The sequence below is a fragment of the Bombina bombina genome, chromosome 6 (genome assembly GCF_027579735.1).
Source record: "Bombina bombina isolate aBomBom1 chromosome 6, aBomBom1.pri, whole genome shotgun sequence".
Lineage (NCBI taxonomy): Eukaryota > Metazoa > Chordata > Amphibia > Anura > Bombinatoridae > Bombina > Bombina bombina.
The window spans coordinates 1,085,313,219-1,085,330,883 of record NC_069504.1 but is presented as its reverse complement, the minus strand read 5'-3'; the positions used below and the strand labels follow the sequence as shown (position 1 = coordinate 1,085,330,883).

At 36.6% G+C, this 17,665-nt stretch overlaps 1 protein-coding gene across 3 annotated transcripts in view; it reads left to right on the top strand.

Moving 5' to 3' along the window:
* DGKI (diacylglycerol kinase iota) overlaps positions 1-17,665 on the top strand; it is a 560,838-nt gene that overhangs the window by 128,786 nt on the left and 414,387 nt on the right. For all 3 annotated transcript variants that reach the window (XM_053718992.1, XM_053718991.1, XM_053718990.1), the window contains exons 10-11: positions 9,824-9,919; positions 10,072-10,154. In XM_053718992.1, the coding sequence (XP_053574967.1) occupies positions 9,824-9,919; positions 10,072-10,154 (179 nt within the window). The remainder of the gene's footprint in view (positions 1-9,823; positions 9,920-10,071; positions 10,155-17,665) is intronic.

The window sequence follows — 17,665 nt, the reverse complement described above, 5'->3', positions numbered from 1 at the left end:
TGTGTTTTTATTCTCCATGTCTAGATGCTCACTTTCATTATAGTGTGTTGTGTGTCCATTCTCCACGTGTAGATGCTCATTATCATTATAGAGTGTTGTTAGGTGTAATTGTAACTTAGGTTAGGATTTATTTTACAGGTACTTTTTTGTATTTATTTTAACTAGGTAGTTATTAAATAGTTAATAACTATTTAATAACTATTGTGTCTAGTTAAAATAAATACAAAGTTGCCTGTAAAATAAAAATAAATTCTAAAATAGCTACAATGTAACTATTAGTTATATTGTAACTATATTAGGGTTTATTTTACAGGTAAGTATTTAGTTTTAAATAGGAATAATTTATTTAATTATAGTAATTTTATTTAGATTTATTAAAAATAGATTTAAGTTAGGGGGTGTTAGGGTTAGACTTAGGTTTAGGGGTTTATAGGGGGGCAGATTAGGGGTTAATAAAATTTAACTAGTGTTTGCGAGGCGGGAGTGCGGCGGTTTAAAGGTTAATACATTTATTATAGTGGCAGCGATTTCCGGTCCGCAGATTAGGGGTTAATAATTGTTGTTAGGTGGCGGCAAGATTTGGGGCGGCAGATTAGGGTTAATACATATAATGTAGGTGTCGGAGATGTTGGAGGCAGCAGATTAGGGGTTCATAGGTATAATGTAGGTGGCGGCGGTGTCCGGAGAGGCAGATTAGGGGTTAATAATATAATGCAGGTGGCGAGGATGTCGGGGGTGGAAGATTAGGGGTTAATAAGTGTTAGATTAGGGGTGTTTAGATTCGGGGTTCATGTTAGGGTGTTAGGTGTAGACATAGAAAGTATTTTCCCATAGGAAACAATGGGGCTGCGTTAGGAGCTGAACGCTGCTTTTTTGCAGGTGTTAGGTTTTTTTTCAGCCAGCTCAGCCCCATTGTTTCCTATGGGGAAATCGTGCACAAGCACATTTTGCCAGCTTACCGCTACCGTAAGCAACGCTGGTATTACAGGGAGAAGTGACGCTAAATTTGCTCAACGCTCACTTTTCTGAGGCTAACGCAGCCATTCAGAAAACTTGTAATACCAACGTTGTTTAAAGTGAGCGTTGGGGAAAAAAGGCTCGTTAGCAACGCAAGTTTTTACCGACAAAACTTGTAATCTAGCCGAGTGTCTTTATGCTCATTACATAGCAGATTAGGGGTTAATAATTGTTGTTAGGTGGCGGCAAGATTTGGGGCAGCAGATTAGGGGTTAATACATATAATGTAGGTGTCGGAGATGTTGGAGGCAGCAGATTAGGGGTTCATAGGTATAATGTAGGTGGCGGCGGTGTCCGGAGCGGCAGATTAGGGGTTAATAATATAATGCAGGTGGCGAGGATGTTGGGGGCGGCAGATTAGGGGTTAATAAGTGTTAGATTAGGGGTGTTTAGATTCGGGGTTCATGTTAGGGTGTTAGGTGTAGACTTAAGAAAGTATTTTCCCATAGGAAACAATGGGGCTGCGTTAGGAGCTGAACGCTGCTTTTTTGCAGGTGTTAGGTTTTTTTTCAGCCAGCTCAGCCCCATTGTTTCCTATTGGGAAATCGTGCACAAGCACATTTTGCCAGCTTACCGCTACCGTAAGCAACGCTGGTATTACAGGGAGAAGTGACGCTAAATTTGCTCAACGCTCACTTTTCTGAGGCTAACGCAGCCATTCAGAAAACTTGTAATACCAACGTTGTTTAAAGTGAGCGTTGGGGAAAAAAGGCTCGTTAGCAACGCAAGTTTTTACCGACAAAACTTGTAATCTAGCCGAGTGTCTTTATGCTCATTACCTAGGGTGCTGTGCATTTATTATCAGTGGCTAGATACTCATTATCATTATAGTGTGCGCGGTGTTCCTTCTCCATGTCTAGATGCTCATTATCATTATAGTGTGTTCTGTGACCATTCTCCATGTCTAGATGCTCATTTTCATTATAGTGTGTTGTGTGTCCATTCTCCATGTCTAGATGCTCATTATCTTTATAGTGTGTTGTGTGTCCATTCTCCATGTCTAGATGCTCATTATCATTATAGTGTGTTGTCTGTCCATTCTCCATGTCTAGATGCTCATTATCATTATAGTGTGTTGTGTGTCCATTCTCCATGTCTAGATGCTCATTATCATTATAGTGTGTTGTGTGTTCATTATCCATGTCTAGATGCCCATTATCATTATAGTGTTTTGTGTTGTGTGTCCATTCTCCATGTCTAGATGCTCATTATCATTATAGTGTGTTGTGTGTCAATTCTCCATGTCTAGATGCTCATTATCATTATAGTGTGTTGTGTGTCCATTCTCCATGTCTAGATGCTCATTATCATTATAGTGTGTTGTCTGTCCATTCTCCATGTCTAGATGCTCATTATCATTATAGTGTGTTGTCTGTCCATTCTCCATGTCTAGATGCTCATTATCATTATAGTGTGTTGTGTGTCAATTCTCCATGTCTAGATGATCATTATCATTATAGTGTGTTGTCTGTCCATTCTCCATGTCTAGATGCCCATTATCATTATAGTGTGCTGTGTGTTCATTCTCAATTTCTAGATCCTCATTATCATTATAGTGTGCTCTGTGTTCATTCTCCATGTCTAGATGCTCATTATCATTATAGTGTGCTGTGTGTTCATTCTCCATGTCTAGATGCCCATTATCATTATAGTGTTTTTTGTTGTGTGTCCATTCTCCATATCTAGATGCTCATTATCATTATAGTGTGTTGTGTGTCCATTCTCCATGACTAGATCCTCATTATCATTATAGTGTGCTGTGTGTTCATTATCCATGTCTAGATGCTCATTATCATTATAGTATGTTGTGTGTCCATTCTCCATGTCTAGATGCTCATTATCATTATAGTGTGTTGTGTTTTTATTCTCCATGTCTAGATGCTCACTTTCATTATATTGTTTTGTGTGTTCATTCTCCATGTCTAGATGCTCATTATCATTATAGTGTGTTGTGTGTCCATTCTCCATGTCTAGATGCTCATTATCATTATAGTGTGTTGTGTGTTCATTATCCATGTCTAGATGCTCATTATCATTATAGTGTGTTGTGTGTCCATTCTCCAGGTCTAGATACTCATTATCATTATAGTGTTTTGTGTTGTGTGTCCATTCTCCATATGTCTAGATGCTCATTATCATTATAGTGTTTTGTGTTGTGTGTCCATTCTCCATGTCTAGATGATCATTATCATTATAGTATGTTGTGTGTTCATTATCCATGTCTAGATGCTCATTATCATTATAGTATGTTGTGTGTTCATTATCCATGTCTAGATGCTCATTATCATTATAGTGTGTTGTGTTTTTATTCTCCATGTCTAGATGCTCACTTTCATTATAGTGTGTTGTGTGTCCATTCTCCACGTGTAGATGCTCATTATAGTGCTCATTATCATTATAGTGTGTTGTGTGTCCATTCTCCATGTCTAGATGCTCATTATCATTATAGAGTGTTGTTAGGTGTAATTGTAACTTAGGTTAGGATTTATTTTACAGGTACTTTTGTATTTATTTTAACTAGGTAGTTATTAAATAGTTAATAACTATTTAATAACTATTGTGTCTAGTTAAAATAAATACAAAGTTGCCTGTAAAATAAAAATAAATCCTAAAATAGCTACAATGTAACTATTAGTTATATTGTAGCTATATTAGGGTTTATTTTACATGTAAGTATTTAGTTTTAAATAGGAATAATTTATTTAATTATAGTAATTTTATTTAGATTTATTAAAAATAGATTTAAGTTAGGGGGGTGTTAGGGTTAGGGTTAGACTTAGGTTTAGGGGTTTATAGGGGGGCAGATTAGGGGTTAATAAAATTTAACTAGTGTTTGCGAGGCGGGAGTGCGGCGGTTTAAAGGTTAATACATTTCCGGTCCGCAGATTAGGGGTTAATAATTGTTGTTAGGTGGCGGCAAGATTTGGGGCGGCAGATTAGGGGTTAATACATATAATGTAGGTGTCGGAGATGTTGGAGGCAGCAGATTAGGGGTTCATAGGTATAATGTAGGTGGCGGCTGTGTCCGGAGCGGCAGATTAGGGGTTAATAATATAATGCAGGTGGCGAGGATGTCGGGGGTGGAAGATTAGGGGTTAATAAGTGTTAGATTAGGGGTGTTTAGATTCGGGGTTCATGTTAGGGTGTTAGGTGTAGACATAGAAAGTATTTTCCCATAGGAAACAATGGGGCTGCGTTAGGAGCTGAACGCTGCTTTTTTGCAGGTGTTAGGTTTTTTTTCAGCCAGCTCAGCCCCATTGTTTCCTATGGGGAAATCGTGCACAAGCACATTTTGCCATCTTACCGCTACCGTAAGCAACGCTGGTATTACAGGGAGAAGTGACGCTAAATTTGCTCAACGCTCACTTTTCTGAGGCTAACGCAGCCATTCAGAAAACTTGTAATACCAACGTTGTTTAAAGTGAGCGTTGGGGAAAAAAGACTCGTTAGCAACGCAAGTTTTTACCGACAAAACTTGTACTCTAGCTGAGTGTCTTTATGCTCATTACCTAGGGTGCTGTGCATTTATTATCAGTGGCTAGATACTCATTATCATTATAGTGTGCACGGTGTTCCTTCTCCATGTCTAGATGCTCATTATCATTATAGTGTGTTCTGAGACCATTCTCCATGTCTAGATGCTCATTTTCATTATAGTATGTTGTGTGTCCATTCTCCATGTCTAGATGCTCCTTATCATTATAGTGTGGTGTGTGTTCATTCTCCATGTCTAGATGCTCATTATCATTATAGTGTGTTGTGTGTCCATTCTCCATGTCTAGATGCTCATTATCATTATAGTGTGTTCTGTGACCATTCTCCATGTCTAGATGCTCATTATCATTATAGTGTGTTGTGTGTCCATTCTCCATGTCTAGATGCTCATTATCATTATAGTGTGTTCTGTGACCATTCTCCATGTCTAGATGCTCATTTTCATTATAGTATGTTGTGTGTTCATTCTCCATGTCTAGATGCTCCTTATCATTATAGTGTGGTGTGTGTTCATTCTCCATGTCTAGATGCTCATTATCATTATAGTGTGTTGTGTGTCCATTCTCCATGTCTAGATGCTCATTATCATTATAGTGTGTTGTGTGTTCATTCTCCATGTCTAGATGCTCATTATCATTATAGTGTGTTGTGTTTTTATTCTCCATGTCTAGATGCTCACTTTCATTATAGTGTGTTGTGTGTCCATTCTCCACGTGTAGATGCTCATTATCATTATAGAGTGTTGTTAGGTGTAATTGTAACTTAGGTTAGGATTTATTTTACAGGTACTTTTTTGTATTTATTTTAACTAGGTAGTTATTAAATAGTTAATAACTATTTAATAACTATTGTGTCTAGTTAAAATAAATACAAAGTTGCCTGTAAAATAAAAATAAATTCTAAAATAGCTACAATGTAACTATTAGTTATATTGTAACTATATTAGGGTTTATTTTACAGGTAAGTATTTAGTTTTAAATAGGAATAATTTATTTAATTATAGTAATTTTATTTAGATTTATTAAAAATAGATTTAAGTTAGGGGGTGTTAGGGTTAGACTTAGGTTTAGGGGTTTATAGGGGGGCAGATTAGGGGTTAATAAAATTTAACTAGTGTTTGCGAGGCGGGAGTGCGGCGGTTTAAAGGTTAATACATTTATTATAGTGGCAGCGATTTCCGGTCCGCAGATTAGGGGTTAATAATTGTTGTTAGGTGGCGGCAAGATTTGGGGCGGCAGATTAGGGTTAATACATATAATGTAGGTGTCGGAGATGTTGGAGGCAGCAGATTAGGGGTTCATAGGTATAATGTAGGTGGCGGCGGTGTCCGGAGAGGCAGATTAGGGGTTAATAATATAATGCAGGTGGCGAGGATGTCGGGGGTGGAAGATTAGGGGTTAATAAGTGTTAGATTAGGGGTGTTTAGATTCGGGGTTCATGTTAGGGTGTTAGGTGTAGACATAGAAAGTATTTTCCCATAGGAAACAATGGGGCTGCGTTAGGAGCTGAACGCTGCTTTTTTGCAGGTGTTAGGTTTTTTTTCAGCCAGCTCAGCCCCATTGTTTCCTATGGGGAAATCGTGCACAAGCACATTTTGCCAGCTTACCGCTACCGTAAGCAACGCTGGTATTACAGGGAGAAGTGACGCTAAATTTGCTCAACGCTCACTTTTCTGAGGCTAACGCAGCCATTCAGAAAACTTGTAATACCAACGTTGTTTAAAGTGAGCGTTGGGGAAAAAAGGCTCGTTAGCAACGCAAGTTTTTACCGACAAAACTTGTAATCTAGCCGAGTGTCTTTATGCTCATTACATAGGGTGCTGTGCATTTATTATCAGTGGCTAGATACTCATTATCATTATAGTGTGCGCGGTGTTCCTTCTCCATGTCTAGATGCTCATTATCATTATAGTGTGTTCTGTGACCATTCTCCATGTCTAGATGCTCATTATCATTATAGTATGTTGTGTGTTCATTCTCCATGTCTAGATGCTCATTATCATTATAGTGTGTTGTGTGTCCATTCTCCATGTCTAGATGCTCATTATTATTATAGAGCGTTGTGTGTTCATTCTCCATGTCTAGATGCTCATTATCATTATAGTATGTTGTGTGTCCATTCTCCATGTCTAGATGCTCATTATCATTATAGAGTGTTGTGTGTTCATTCTCCATGTCTAGATGCTCATTATCATTATAGTGTGTTGTGTTTTTATTCTCCATGTCTAGATGCTCACTTTCATTATAGTGTGTTGTGTGTCCATTATCCACGTGTAGATGCTCATTATCATTATATTGTTTTGTGTGTCCATTCTCCATGTCTAGATGCTCATTATCATTATAGTATGTTGTGTGTTCATTCTCCATGTCTAGATGCTCATTATCATTATAGTGTGTTGTGTGTCCATTCTCCATGTCTAGATGCTCATTATCATTATAGTGTGTTGTGTGTTCATTCTCCATCTCTAGATGCTCATTATCATTATAGTATGTTGTGTGTCCATTCTCCATGTCTAGATGCTCATTATCATTATAGAGTGTTGTGTGTTCATTCTTCATGTCTAGATGCTCATTATCATGATAGTATGTTGTGTGTTCGTTATCCATGTCTAGATGCTCATTATCATTATAGAGTGTTGTGTGTTCATTCTCCATGTCTAGATGCTCATTATCATTATAGTGTGTTGTGTTTTTATTCTCCATGTCTAGATGCTCACTTTCATTATAGTGTGTTGTGTGTCCATTATCCACGTGTAGATGCTCATTATAGTGCTCATTATCATTATAGTGTGTTGTGTGTCCATTCTCCATGTCTAGATGCTCATTATCATTATATTGTTTTATGTGTCCATTCTCCATGTCTAGATGCTCATTATCATTATAGTATGTTGTGTGTTCATTCTCCATGTCTAGATGCTCATTATCATTATAGTGTGTTGTGTGTCCATTCTTCATGTCTAGATGCTCATTATCATTATAGTATGTTGTGTGTTCATTCTCCATCTCTAGATGCTCATTATCATTATAGTATGTTGTGTGTCCATTCTCCATGTCTAGATGCTCATTATCATTATAGTGTGTTGTGTGTTCATTCTCCATCTCTAGATGCTCATTATCATTATAGTATGTTGTGTGTCCATTCTCCATGTCTAGATGCTCATTATCATTATATTGTGTTGTGTGTCCATTCTCCATGTCTAGATGCTCATTATCATTATAGAGTGTTGTGTGTTCATTCTTCATGTCTAGATGCTCATTATCATTATAGTGTGTTGTGTGTTCGTTATCCATGTCTAGATGCTCATTATCATTATAGTGTGTTGTGTGTTCATTATCCATGTCTAGATGCTCATTATCATTATAGTGTTTTGTGTGTTCATTATCCATGTCTAGATGCTCATTATAGTGTGTTGTGTGTTCATTATCCATGTCTAGATGCTCATTATCATTATAGTGTGTTGTGTGTTCATTATCCATGTCTAGATGCCCATCATCATTACATGGTTACATTTATTTTATATCCTTTTCTAGATGTTTGCCATCCTTATATTGTACTATTTTTTTTATTATCAGTGTCTGTATGCTCATTTCATAGGGTAATGTACATTTATTATTACTGGCTAGATGCTCATTATCATTAAAGTGCACCATGTGTTAATTTATCAACATATAGATTCTCAGTATCATTATACAGTGCAGTGCATTACGTAATATTCACGATTCAGATAGAGCATGACATTTTAATCTTTCAAACTGACTTCTGTTATCAAATTTACTTAATTCTCTTGGTATCCTAATTTGAAGAGTATACTTAAATAAGATCAGGGTTGTGCATGTTTCCTGAGCATTATATGTGATTGTAAGAGTGTGATTTAGTGTTATACAAACATTTATGCCCTTAATGCTCCACACTAACAGTGTTACAAACACTACTGCCATAAAGTGCTCAGGACATGTACATGCTCTTCAGCATATTGCTCTTTAATAAAGGATTCCAAGAAAATAAAGTCAATTTGATTTTACAAATAAATTGGAAACTTGTTTAAAATTGAATGCTATGGGGTAGATTTATCAAACCCTGGACAGACATGATTCAAATCATGTGCCCCCTGCATCGCTAAATGCCAACAGCATACGCTGTTGGCATTTATAATTGCACAAGCATTTCACAATGCCGCCCCCTGCACATTTGTGGCCAATCGGCCGCTAGCAGGGGATGTCAATCATCCTGATCATATCGGGATGATTGCAGTCCGCCACCTAAAAGACCGCTGCTTCTTAACGCCTGTTTCTGGTGAGCTGGTTATTTTTTGTGGAGTCAGCAATAAGCTGCAAGAGTAACAATATTCATTACATTATTGTGTTTTACTTATTTGAGATAACTGTTGTTCAGCAATGTATAGGGGGAAGTGAGATAAAAATGATAATGAAATAAAGCAGGGAATTCATGTAATGGTGAACGTAAGAAGATAGAAATTTTTTTTGGGGGAGATCAAGAAATTTTGATATTGTAAAATCTATAAAGGTTAACTGTGATATAGCTACGGCATATAGGGGAATGTTTGCCTTGTACATAATGCTGAATTGATGGTGGATTTGGGGAATGAGATGATGAAATGAGGGAGTGAGATTTAGATATGGTGCAGTTGATGAATTAAGAGCAAGAGATTGTGGAGGTTGAGGAAACATCTGAAGATGATGAAAATTAGAAGGATAAATAGATAAAGAAATAGCTCTAAATCTAAAAACTGCATCATTACCCATCAAGTTCACATTACAATAATTATGTTCAAGTAACCCAATTATTGCATGTCCCCGGATATTAAAGTGAAAGTAAATCCTAGCGTTTTACAAACACTAGGATTGATTTTTTAAACAAAGGGGACTTTCATTCATGAAGTTATAACATACTTCATGTAGAAAGCTCCTTTATTTGTTTTAACCGATCGCCGTTCTTGGATGCTACAGCAGCACTAGGCAAAAAAATTATTTTGCTAAGAGGTGACGTTTTTACCTCTTAGCCAATAACCATGCAGTAAATCCGGCTACCCTTTATTTGTTTCAAAAGTCAATCCTAGCGTTTGTAAAACACTAGGATTTACTTTCACTTTAAGTATGCAGATATCTGGGTAATCCTGACTTGCATTAATCCAGAGCACTAAACCAGTTTGTAGTAAAATGTTTCCCTCTCTTTTGCACGTGACAAACCTAATCAAGTTTTATATTACCTCTGTTTTGGAGGTTGTTGTGGGGAAAGAGGATGCCTGGCTAACTTTAAAGAAATGTGAATATTTTTTACTTTTATATTATAGGATATTAAAGGCCGGGCCTTTGTTATAAAACCCATCTCCTCCCCCCTCATGAAACCTTTGCTGGTCTTTGTGAATCCAAAAAGTGGAGGGAACCAGGTATGTTCAGTTGATACAATGTATGAAATCTTTTGATTTATGATTTAATACTTATTGCAGAGGAGATGTAATAGAAAGTATGGGAAACCTATCACTTGCCAACTGTAACAATATATACTGTTATGGTGAAAACTTGATTTTTTTGTTATTAGGGTACAAAGGTCCTACAAATGTTCATGTGGTTCTTAAATCCTCGCCAGGTGTTTGACCTATCTCAGGAAGGACCACGAGAAGCGTGAGTACCACAGATAGTAGGGCAAAAGCGCCCAGATAATTTGTTATGGATATGGTGGAATTATCCACAATGTGCACTACTATTATACTCATACTTGATAACAATTTAAATGGTTTAATAATCATATTTTTAGTTAAAAATCACATTTGAATTTAGTAACTAATAATGATTTAAATCTCACTGTATGTACTACTCGGGTTTACAAAATCTGGTAGAAAGACAAATGATCTTGTTGGTGGGATGGATGGGACCCATGGGTTGACGTTTGAGCAGCCTTGTTTTAGAGGGTCATTGTCATGAATATATATATATATGAGCTACATTTGTGTGATAGTCTAGATAAGCATTTATACATTGCAATTATACTAACTGAAACAGCTTAATATTAAAATGAATGTTCTTCAAAATCCTATCTAATATCCTTCCAGTCGAGTGCAGATCTTGGGTTTGCCTTTGTATAGCTGTTGCAGGGTCTTATCTAGCCAGTATAACAATGTGTGTATGCAGGAGTGGGCTGGTCACATGTGTGCGTGCATGCGCCTGATGTCACATGCTTGCTGTTATTTGGAAGACGATTATGATGAACATATTCTCAGACCTCCGCTAGTTAAAGTTCAGAGCTCCCAACCACCTCTCTCCACCTTTCATATCACATAACTTTTCACAGATATAGAGTTTGCTATGTTACCAGCGGATGTGAAAGTCAAAAAATAAACTTTCACAGTGCTGGTAGAACCTACAGATCCATGAGACTTTTCAATTTACTTCCTGTTAGCATTTGTATTTTGTTCTCTTGGTACTATTTGTTTAAAAGGAAACATATGTGGGCTGAGGGACAGCAATGCACTAATGCTAGCTGGTGACTGGTGGCTACACACATATACCTCTTTTCATTGGCTTATCAGATGGGATCTGCTAGCTCCCAGTAGTGCATCGCTTCACTTGAGCTGACTTTAACTATAGTTTCAATACCAGGCTTTAGAAATTCTTGTTCAATATCAGGAACACTGTATCAGCCGTTATTTGATTATTTATTTTTTAATAATAATCATAAGGTGATAAATAAACACAATTGACAAGATTATAATCCACCCCAATGTCCTTAACCCCTTTGCAAGAATTAAATACATAGGAATTAATTCCAATCTTGTTGCTTATGTTCAGAGGCTGTTTTTCAGCCCCCTATATGCCGTTTTTATATCAGAATGATCACAAAGTAAACACTAACACCATTTCTTTACTGAAACATATCGGATCAGATGTATTAAAATACACCACGGTGACCCATGTAATGCATAAACAAACTTTCGTGATTACAATAGGGGACCATTTTTCCACACGTAAAGAAATAATTATATTATGTTGCGCATATACAAAACACTCTGAAGTGGCCCCATAAGCCATTCAAGAGGTCTATATGGTATTGTCTAGATTCATTAAGCTTATATATATCTCTATCGTACAGTTTGTGGGAAGGGAAGGGATTTACATATGTTTATATATTTAATAGACATACACGTAATATCTCGTACAGCTAACAAGATCTGCAGGAAATGCAAGAAATCTGAATCATGACAGCGAGATCTAGAAATGGCATTCAGCGATGGTGTTTTTAAAATGTTTGTTTTTATTTCATACTCACATTTTCGTGATTCTAACTTATAGTAATTTCACCTTCTTAAACAGAGTTTCCATTAGCAATCACATCTTTGTGATTGGGATTTAATATTTTGCCGTTCCATCTTGTTTATTGGCAACTGAGATCTTTTGCACAGGTTTTTACAGAAAACAGAAATCCCCAAAATCGTGTTTTGAAAAATCGTAATTTACAATATCTAGAACCTCATGTTTCCATCTTCTTACTGTAATAGAAATTCAGCAAACACAAACCTTGTTCTGTACAGTGAGGTTTGGAACTTTTACTGATGTTTATCCCTATATCAATTTCATGATTTTACTGTATGAGAATTGTTAAAACCCTGATATAGACTGATATATAAGGTGATATAAGTTGCAGCTGCCTTCTTCTTATGGAAGATAATATCCCACATTGTTTTTCTTGATTTGAAATAAAAATCTCACTAAATTTGAAAGTGAGATTTTCTCAATCAATTATTGAATTTTTTTTCTTCAAATTAAATAAATTTAAAATACTAAAATATCAAAAACATCACTGAGCAAACATACTCAGTATACCCATCATGCCCATATACAAATGGCATTCAGATTGTTTAACACGTATCAGAAACACCACTTGGACCCTATTAACCCATTATGGTGATTGAAAGTGATGATTGTTTGTTAAAGGGACATGAAACCTAAAAATGTTCTTTTGTGATTCATAAAGAGCGTACAATTTTAAACAACTGTCCAATTATTTAATTTGCTTTGTTTTCTTAGTATCTTTGGTTGAAAAGCCTATATAGGTAGACTCAGGAGCTAGCTGTGATTGGTAGTTGCATATAGAAACCTCTTATCATTGGCTTAGCTAGCTCCCATTAATGCATTGATGCTCCTTCAGTAAGGGATACCAAGAGAATGAAGCAAACTTGGTAAAAGAAGTAAATTGGAAAGCGGTTTAAAATTAAATGCTTTGTTTGAATCACACAATTTAAATATTTAAAAGTGCCATTTTGGGGAAATGCAGATATAATATCAAGTGTGCTTGATTAGGTAACATTGCAATTGTTTTGATAAAAAATAAAATACAAAGAAAAAAATCCAATTCTGTTTTCCGATATTGAACGATAATTTCCGAAAGATTGGAATCAACTTCATATGTATATGTAAGCAACAGTGCAATGATAAAATGCTCAGTTTTGTGTATGTAAATTCCTTGTAGAAAAAAACGATTTTCATTAAACGGTTTTTGCATTGTTGCCATAATTTAGACCAGTTAGATAACTGCATGCTATGGGGCCGATTTATCATCGGTCTGTATGACATGATCCACTCAGCACTTATCATTGCACAAGTAATTCTTGTGAACTACTTGTGCAATGCCTTCCCCTGCATATTCGAAGCCAATCGGCCGCTAGCAGGGGGTGTCAATCAGCCGATCGTACAAGTTATGGAGAAGCGGTCTTTAGACCGCTGCTTCATAACTGCTGTTTCCGACGAGCCTGAAGGCTCGCGTGGAAACGGGCATCAAGCTCCATTTGACCCTTGATAATTCGGCCCCTATTTATTCACTGATGCATCAGAAATAAATCTCTGCCCTATTGCACTGTAAATATCCTTACCAAGCTTCTGGTGACATCCTAAATATATGTCACACTTGTCACAGGGTAAGATCATCAGTTTAACCATATATTGCACATACTATAGAGATATTCAACTTTCTATGTAATTCCCCATAAATGTGAAAAAGTTTGCAATGTGCTTTCATTGTTCATTTTGCCTGCTTATTATGATTTTTGTTTAGATTGCAAGCGACTTCCAATAATGATTCTCCTATATGGTTGCTTGATATGTGCAGGAGCTTATTATATTTGTCCCTAATTTGGATATAATGTAAACATACTTTTCAAGGTGTGTGTCCTTGGAATGCAGACAATGCATTTATAAAAATTTATGTAATTTCCTTTTTAAATCTTTTTAGTTCCTTATACTTGGGATAAATAGTTTCATGTCAGTGACTTAATCCTCATCATTTGTTTTAATGGTTGACATCTCTGTGAAGAAAATGTGATATTTTTTAGTATTACTGTATTTTTACTATAGACCACAGCAGTTCTGCAGTTGTAGATAATTTATAGTCCTTCATATAATCTAAAAATGAACAGACACCAACAGGTATTAGTCATTATGCAGCAGTAATTTCATAGGAACGTACAAATGCACTATATATGTACTAGATACAGAACAGTCAAAATGCTAATGTGCATCGGGGGATTTCAGTTTTGAATTAATACATTTTTGTAATTTATTTGTATTAGCAAAAGTGCTTCTACTAAAAGCTATTGCTGTTTCAGTATCATAAGTTCATATCCTGCACATTTCAGTTTTGACTACTATGTGCTTCTAAAGGTGGCCAATATTTTTGCATAGCACATTAATAGGCCATAAACTTGTCAGTGCACAGTCATCTTTTAAGATATTGGCTTAAATTAATAAAGTCCCATGGGTTTCAGTATCATTTGTATGCTGATGGCACCCAAATCTACCTCTCTGCACCAGACCTATCCCTTTATTACTAACTCATGTCGCTAACTGTCTTTATAATATTTCATCCTAAGATTAAAAAAGAATTGCACTTTTGAATTAAAAGATAATTTAATAAAAGAATGGGATGAGGCACTTGAGACAGCATCACTGACACTTTTGAATATTTTAAAGAAATCACTTGAAAACTCACTAGAATTGATTGAGGAAAAACATCACATCACTAAAAACTAAATTATTAGATAAAAATGAACACCAAGAATATAAAACTAGACAAAGAGAAATTATGGTCAAATTAACTACATTGAATAATTATCTACAAGAGGTAAAATGGAGGAAACTCAATAGAGACAAAGATGACCATTTTGATCTAGAAGCTATACAACCTAGCGAGAATGAAAACATGGAAAAACATAACACAGAAAATAACACTAACATGATAAATACTCTACATCATAGAGAGAAACCAAGCTACAGACCTAGACCTAACAATAGATCCTATACAGATATCCACCAAATAACCATTTTGAGCCCAGAACATACAATAGATTTGTCCAGAATAATAGGACCCAATACAATTACAATAGAGAAAGAGACAGATGGATAATAGAAGATTTGCTCCCTCAGATAATCGCCACCATCAACCCAAAGAGGGATTTGTACAAAGAGATTACAACAGATATAATAATTGGACACATTCAGATAATAGATATAATGATAGGACATATCTAGAAAATCAAAGACAATACTATGAACCATCAGGCACATATTGGGGAATAAACAAGATATCATAGGTCACAAAATTCTAACTACACATATGAAAATGAAAGACATAATAGAGATTTTAGGATTAAAACAACTAATCGGTTTCAACCATTAAATGAAGATAACCGGCAAGGAAATGAAAATCATTTTTTAGAGATACACCATCCAACACCAGGAACCTCCAAAAACACAGAACACAACACAGACCCACCCCTAAGAAAAAGAACCAGAGAGGGATTAGAGGAGGTAGAAAGAGAAAGGGAGACAAAAAGAGTGAAATAGCACCTACCACTGGGGTCTTCAATATTAGTGACAAAATATTAAATGAGGAGGAAAAGAGGGTCCTTAGGCCTTAGCTTTGCACCTACAGCTAAACTTAATAAATTCAATACTCACATTAATGTGAGTCAATTTTTGAGGAAACTTACACTCAAAAGATATTTCCTTAAAAATCCAATAGAGAGGAACTGGTCAAAGCCAACACAAACCGGATCTGTTTCCGGCACCCCAATTTGTAAACATTCAGAATTGAAACCAAAGTCAACCTTCTATCCCGTTAGTGAAAAAGGCAGAAATTTAGAAATGTTCGAAAAATTTGTCCAAAAAGATATCGAACAAGCCAATATTAAAAATAAATAAAAACATAATCTGACATATAAGGAAAGAAAGGTATTAAAAGACCTTCAATCTGACCATAACATAATCATTAAACCTGCGGATAAAGGGGGAGGAGTTGTAGTTATGAACAGATTACAATATACTGAAGAAGCATACAGATTACTGGGTGATTCAAACACCTATGAAGTACTTACCTTGGACCCAACAAAAAATTTTTTCTCTTAGACACATGAAATTACTTGATGGGGCAAAAACTAAAAACATCTTAAATAATAAAGAATATGGCTTTTTATCACCAAAACTGGTTAAAATTCCTGTCTTTTATTACCTTCCTAAGGTACATAAAAGTCTAACCAATCCCCCTGGAAGACCCATAATCTCTGGCATAGACTCGTTAACATCTAATCTGTCAAAATACATACAGTGGGGCAAAAAAGTATTTAGTCAGCCACCAATTGTGCAAGTTCTCCCTCTTAAGAAGATGAGAGAGGCCTGTAATTTTCATCATAGGTATACCTCAACTATGAGAGACAAAATGTGGAAACAAATCCAGACAATCACATTGTCTGATTTGGAAAGAATTTATTTGCATATTATGGTGGAAAATAAGTATTTGGTCACCTACAAACAAGCAAGATTTCTGGCTCTCACAGACCTGTATCTTATTCTTTAAGAGGCTCCTCTGTCCTCCACTCATTACCTGTATTAATGGCACCTACTTGAACTTGTTATCAGTATAAAAGACACCTGTCCACAACCTCAAACAGTCACACTCTAAACTCCACTATGGTGAAGACCAAAGAGCTGTCGAAGGACACCAGAAACAAAATTGTAGACCTGCACCAGGCTGGGAAGACTGAATCTGCAATAGGCAAGCAGCTTGGTGTGAAGAAATCAACTGTGGGAGCAATAATTAGAAAATGGAAGACTACTGATAATCTCCCTCGATCTGGGGCTGCACGCAAGATCTCACCCCGTGGGGTCAAAATGATCACAAGAACAGTGAGCAAACATGCCAGAACCACATGGGGGGACCTAGTGAATGACCTGCAGAGAGCTGGGACCAACGTAACAAAGGCTACCATCAGTAACACACTACGCCGCCAGGGACTCAGATCCTGCAGTGCCAGATGTGTCCCCCTGCTTAAGCCAGTACATGTCCGGGCCTGTCTGAAGTATGCTAGAGAGCATTTGGATGATCCAGAAGCGGATTGGGAGAATGTCATATGGTCATATGGTCAGATGAAACCAAAGTAGAACTGTTTGGTAGAAAAACAACTCATCGTGTTTGGAGGAGAGAGAATACTGAGTTGCAACCAAAGAACACCATACCTACTGTGAAGCATGGGGTGGCAACATCATGCTTTGGGGCTGTTTCTCTGCAAAGGGAACAGGACGACTGATCCATGTACATGAAAGAATGAATGGGGCCATGTATCGGGAGATTTTGAGTGCAAACCTCCTTCCATCAGCAAGGGCATTGAAGATGAAACGTGACTGGGTCTTTCAGCATGAGAATGATCCCAAACACACCGCCCGGGCAATGAAGGAGTGGCTTTGTAAGAAGAATTTCAAGGTCCTGGAGTGGCCTAACCAGTCTCCAGATCTCAACCCATAGAAAACCTTTGGAGGGAGTTGAAAGTCTGTGTTGCCCAGTGACAGCCCCAAAACATCACTGCTCTAGAGGAGATCTGCATGCAGGAATGGGTCAACATACCAGCAACAGTGTGCGACAACCTTGTGAAGACTTCTGTCATTGCCAACAAAGGATATATAACAAAGTATTGAGATGAACTTTTGATATTGACCAAATACTTATTTTCCACCATAATTTGCAAATAAATTCTTTCCAAATCAGACAATGTGATTGTCTGGATTTGTTTCCACATTTTGTCTTTCATAGTTGAGGTATACCTATGATGAAAATTACAGGCCTCTCTCATCTTCTTAAGTGGGAGAACTTG